Source organism: Oncorhynchus gorbuscha, unplaced genomic scaffold, assembly GCF_021184085.1.
Source record: "Oncorhynchus gorbuscha isolate QuinsamMale2020 ecotype Even-year unplaced genomic scaffold, OgorEven_v1.0 Un_scaffold_550, whole genome shotgun sequence".
Classification (NCBI taxonomy): domain Eukaryota; kingdom Metazoa; phylum Chordata; class Actinopteri; order Salmoniformes; family Salmonidae; genus Oncorhynchus; species Oncorhynchus gorbuscha.
The window spans coordinates 408,266-413,265 of NW_025745378.1; the positions used below are offsets into that span (position 1 = coordinate 408,266).

The 5,000-nt window shown below is 45.8% G+C and overlaps 1 protein-coding gene across 2 annotated transcripts in view; it reads right to left on the reverse strand.

Annotated features, from left to right (window-relative positions):
* Positions 1–5,000, reverse strand: part of LOC124018582 (histone-arginine methyltransferase CARM1-like) — a 54,821-nt gene that overhangs the window by 21,091 nt on the left and 28,730 nt on the right. For both annotated transcript variants that reach the window (XM_046333918.1, XM_046333917.1), the window contains exons 10-12: positions 4,890–4,979; positions 2,726–2,863; positions 2,400–2,489 (exon numbers count right to left, since the gene is read on the reverse strand). In XM_046333918.1, coding sequence (XP_046189874.1) covers positions 2,400–2,489; positions 2,726–2,863; positions 4,890–4,979 — 318 coding nt within the window. The remainder of the gene's footprint in view (positions 1–2,399; positions 2,490–2,725; positions 2,864–4,889; positions 4,980–5,000) is intronic.

Genomic DNA, 5,000 nt, shown 5'->3' on the forward strand with positions numbered 1-5,000 from the left:
GAGAGAGTGTAGTGTTGTTGACTTGAGAGAGAGAGAGAGAGAGAGAGAGTATAGTGTTGAGAGAGAGAGAGAGAGAGAGATAGTGTTGTTGACTTGAGAGAGAGAGAGAGAGAGAGAGAGTATAGTGTTGTTGACTTGGAGAGAGAGAGAGAGAGAGAGTATAGTGTTGTTGACTTGGAGAGAGAGAGAGAGAGAGAGAGAGAGAGAGAGTATAGTGTTGTTGACTTGGAGAGAGAGAGAGAGAGAGAGAATAGTGTTGTTGACTTGGAGAGAGAGAGAGAGAGAGAGAGAGAGTATAGTGTTGTTGACTTGGAGAGAGAGAGAGAGAGAGAGAGAGAGTATAGTGTTGTTGACTTGGAGAGAGAGAGAGAGAGAGAGAGAGTATAGTGTTGTTGACTTGGAGAGAGAGAGAGAGAGAGAGAGAGAGAGAGAGAGAGAGAGAGAGAGAGAGAGAGAGAGAGAGAGTATAGTGTTGTTGACTTGGAGAGAGAGAGAGAGAGAGAGAGTATAGTGTTGTTGACTTGGAGAGAGAGAGAGAGAGAGAGAGAGAGTATAGTGTTGTTGACTTGGAGAGAGAGAGAGAGAGAGAGTATAGTGTTGTTGACTTGAGAGAGAGAGAGAGAGAGAGAGAGAGTATAGTGTTGTTGACTTGGAGAGAGAGAGAGAGAGAGAGAGTATAGTGTTGTTGACTTGTTGAGAGAGAGAGAGAGAGAGAGAGAGTATAGTGTTGTTGACTTGGAGAGAGAGAGAGAGAGAGAGAGAGAGAGAGTATAGTGTTGTTGACTTGGAGAGAGAGAGAGAGAGAGAGAGAGAGAGTATAGTGTTGTTGACTTGGAGAGAGAGAGAGAGAGAGAGAGAGAGAGTATAGTGTTGTTGACTTGGAGAGAGAGAGAGAGAGAGAGAGAGAGTATAGTGTTGTTGACTTGGAGAGAGAGAGAGAGAGAGAGAGAGTATAGTGTTGTTGACTTGGAGAGAGAGAGAGAGAGAGAGAGAGTATAGTGTTGTTGACTTGAGAGAGAGAGAGAGAGAGAGAGAGAGAGTATAGTGTTGTTGACTTGGAGAGAGAGAGAGAGAGAGAGAGAGAGAGAGTATAGTGTTGTTGACTTGAGAGAGAGAGAGAGAGAGAGAGAGAGAGAGAGAGTATAGTGTTGTTGACTTGAGAGAGAGAGAGAGAGAGAGAGAGAGAGTATAGTGTTGTTGACTGGAGAGAGAGAGAGGAGAGAGAGAGAGAGAGAGAGTATAGTGTTGTTGACTTGGAGAGAGAGAGAGAGAGAGAGAGAGAGTATAGTGTTGTTGACTTGGAGAGAGAGAGAGAGAGAGAGAGAGAGAGAGAGTAGAGAGAGAGAGAGAGAGAGAGAGAGAGAGAGTATAGTGTTGTTGACTTGGAGAGAGAGAGAGAGAGAGAGAGAGAGTATAGTGTTGTTGACTTGGAGAGAGAGAGAGAGAGAGAAGATAGTGTTGTGAGAGAGAGAGAGAGTTAGTGTTGTTGACTTGAGAGAGAGAGAGAGAGAGAGAGAGAGAGAGAGAGAGAGAGAGAGAGAGAGAGAGAGAGAGAGTATAGTGTTGTTGACTTGGAGAGAGAGAGAGAGAGAGAGAGAGAGTATAGTGTTGTTGACTTGGAGAGAGAGAGAGAGAGAGAGAGAGAGAGTATAGTGTTGTTGACTTGGAGAGAGAGAGAGAGAGAGAGAGAGAGAGTATAGTGTTGTTGACTTGAGAGAGAGAGAGAGAGAGAGAGAGAGTATAGTGTTGTTGACTTGGAGAGAGAGAGAGAGAGAGAGAGAGAGAGAGAGAGAGAGAGTATAGTGTTGTTGACTTGGAGAGAGAGAGAGAGAGAGAGAGAGAGAGAGAGAGAGAGAGAGAGAGAGAGAGAGAGAGAGAGAGAGAGAGAGAGAGAGAGAGAGAGAGAGAGAGAGAGAGAGAGAGAGAGAGAGAATAGTGTTGTTGACTTGGAAGAGAGAGAGAGAGAGTATAGTGTTGTTGACTTGGAGAGAGAGAGAGAGAGAGAGAATAGTGTTGTTGACTTGGAGAGAGAGAGAGAGAGAGAGAATAGTGTTGTTGACTTGGAGAGAGAGAGAGAGAGAGAGAATAGTGTTGTTGACTTGGAGAGAGAGAGAGAGAGAGAGAATAGTGTTGTTGACTTGGAGAGAGAGAGAGAGAGAGAGAGAGAGAGAGAGAGAGAGAGAGAGAGAGAGAGAGAGAGAGAGAGAGAGAGAGTATAGTGTTGTTGACTTGGAAGAGAGAGAGAGAGAGAGAAGAGAAGGAAGAGAGAGAAGAGGGGTAGAGAAGAGGGGTAGAGAAGAGGGGTAGAGAAGAGGGGTAGAGAAGAGGGGTAGAGAAGAGGGGTAGAGAAGAGGGGTAGAGAAGAGGGGTAGAGAAGAGGGGTAGAGAGTGCATCTGACCTGAAGAAGGGGTTCTTGAGATCCAGCAGGTTGCTAGACTTGCTTCCTGTCTGGTCCACCTGGGCCACCATACTGATGTCATAGCTCTGTCTGGGAGCACAGGTCAGATGAATCCTTTAAGAGGGTACCTTGGCAGGTGTGTTCAGTGTGGTAGTGACCCGTTTAGGCGTGCAGGTGGGTGTGACCCGTTTAGGCGTGCAGGTGGGTGTGACCCGTTTAGGCGTGCAGGTGGGTGTGACCCGTTTAGGCGTGCAGGTGGGTGTGACCCGTTTAGGCGTGCAGGTGGGTGTGAGTGGTAAAGTTACCCGGGGGGGGGTGTGTCTCACCTCTTGTTAGCGATGAGCGTTGCAGTGCCAGACAGGGTGTCTCCTGCCTTGGTGAAGAGAGGGGACTGGAGCAGACAGCGGACTTGGTACCAGTGGGTCAGAGGCTCCGTAGGAGAGGTGGAGAGCCACACTGTTACCCTGGACACACAGTTAGATGGACCCACATACACACAGTTACAGTGGGGCAAAAAAGTATTGTTAGCCACCAAATTGTGCAAGTTCTCCCACTTAAAAAGATGAGGCCTGTAATTTTCATCATAGGTACACTTCAACTATGACAGACAAAATGAGAAAAAAAAATCCAGAAAAATCACATAGTAGGATTTTTATTGAATTGATTTGCAAATTATGGTGGAAAATAAGTATTTGGTCAATAACAAAAGTTTATCTCAATACTTTGTTATATACCCTTTGTTGGCAATGACACAGGTCAAACGTTTTCTGTAAGTCTTCACAAAGTTTTCACACACTGTTGCTGGTATTTTGGCCCATTCCTCCATGCAGATCTCCTATAGAGCAGTGATGTTTTGGGGCTGTTGCTGGGCAACACAGACTTTCAACTCCCTTCAAAGATTTTCTATGGGGTTGACATCTTGGAGACTGGCTAGGCCACTCCAGGACCTTGAAATGCTTCTTACGAAGCCACTCCTTTGTTGCCCGGGTGGCGTGTTTGGGATCATTGTCATGCTGAAAGACCCAGCCATGTTTCATATTCAATGCCCTTGTTGATGGAAGGTTTTCACTCAAAATCTCACGATACATGGCCCCATTCATTCTTTCCTTTACACGGATCAGTCGTCCTGGTCCCTTTGCAGAAAAACAGCCCCAAAGCATGATGTTTCCACCCCCATGCTTCACAGTATGTATGGTGTTCTTTGGATGCAACTCAGCATTTTATTTATATTTTTTAACCTTTATTTAACCAGGCAAGTCAGTTAAGAACACATTCTTATTTTCAATGACGGCCTGGGAACAGTGGGTTAACTGCCTGTTCAGGGGCAGAACGACAGCTCGGGGGGGGGTTTGAACTCGCAACCTTACGGTTACTAGTCCAACGCTCTAACCACTAGGTTACGCATTCTTTGTCCTCCAAACGACGAGTTGAGTTTTTACCAAAAAGTTATATTTTGGTTTCATCTGACCATATGACATTCTCCCAATCTTCTTCTGGATCATCCAAATGCTCTCTAGCAAACTTCAGACGGGCCTGGACATGTACTGGCTTAAGCAGGGGGACACGTCTGGCACTGCAGGATTTGAGTCCCTGGCGGCGTAGTGTGTTACTGATGGTAGGCTTTGTTACTTTGGTCCCATCTCTCTGCAGGTCATTCACTAGGTCCCCCCGTGTGGTTCTGGGATTTTTGCTCACCGTTCTTGTGATCATTTTGACCCCACGGGGTGAGATCTTGCCTGGAGCCCCAGATCGAGGGAGATTATCAGTGGTCTTGTATGTCTTCCATTTCCTAATAATTGCTCCCACAGTTGATTTCTTCAAACCAAGCTGCTTACCTATTGCAGATTCCGTCTTCCCAGCCTGGTGCAGGTCTACAATTTTGTTTCTGGTGTCCTTTGACAGCTCTTTGGTCTTGGCCATAGTGGAGTTTGGAGTGTGACTGTTTGAGGTTGTGGACAGGTGTCTTTCATACTGATAACAAGTTCAAACAGGTGCCATTAATACAGGTAACGAGTGGAGGACAGAAGAGCCTCTTAAATAAGAAGTTACAGGTCTGTGAGAGCCAGAAATCTTGCTTGTTTGTAGGTGACCAAATACTTATTTTCCACCATAATTTGCAAATAAATTCATTAAAAAATCCTACAATGTGATTTTCTGGATTTTTTCCCCTAATTTTGTCTGTCATAGTTGAAGTGTACCTATGATGAAAATTACAGGCCTCGCTCATCTTTTTAAGTGGGAGAACTTGCACAATTGGTGGCTGACTAAATACTTTTTTGCCCCACTGTAGATGGACCCACACACAGTCAGATGGACCCACACACACACACACACACACACACACACACACACACACACACACACACACACACACACACACACACACACACACACACACACACCACACACACACACACACACACAAAAGATGAAGGAAAGCAGGTCAATCAAGACCGATAGGAGTTTACACAACACACACAGGGGACTCACGCTGAGCCGATGAAAGCCACGTCAAACCAGAAGGCCAGACCATGGACCAGACCTGAAGTCATCATGTGGAACTTAAAGGGAATCTCCATCCTGAGAGAGAGAAGAGAGGGG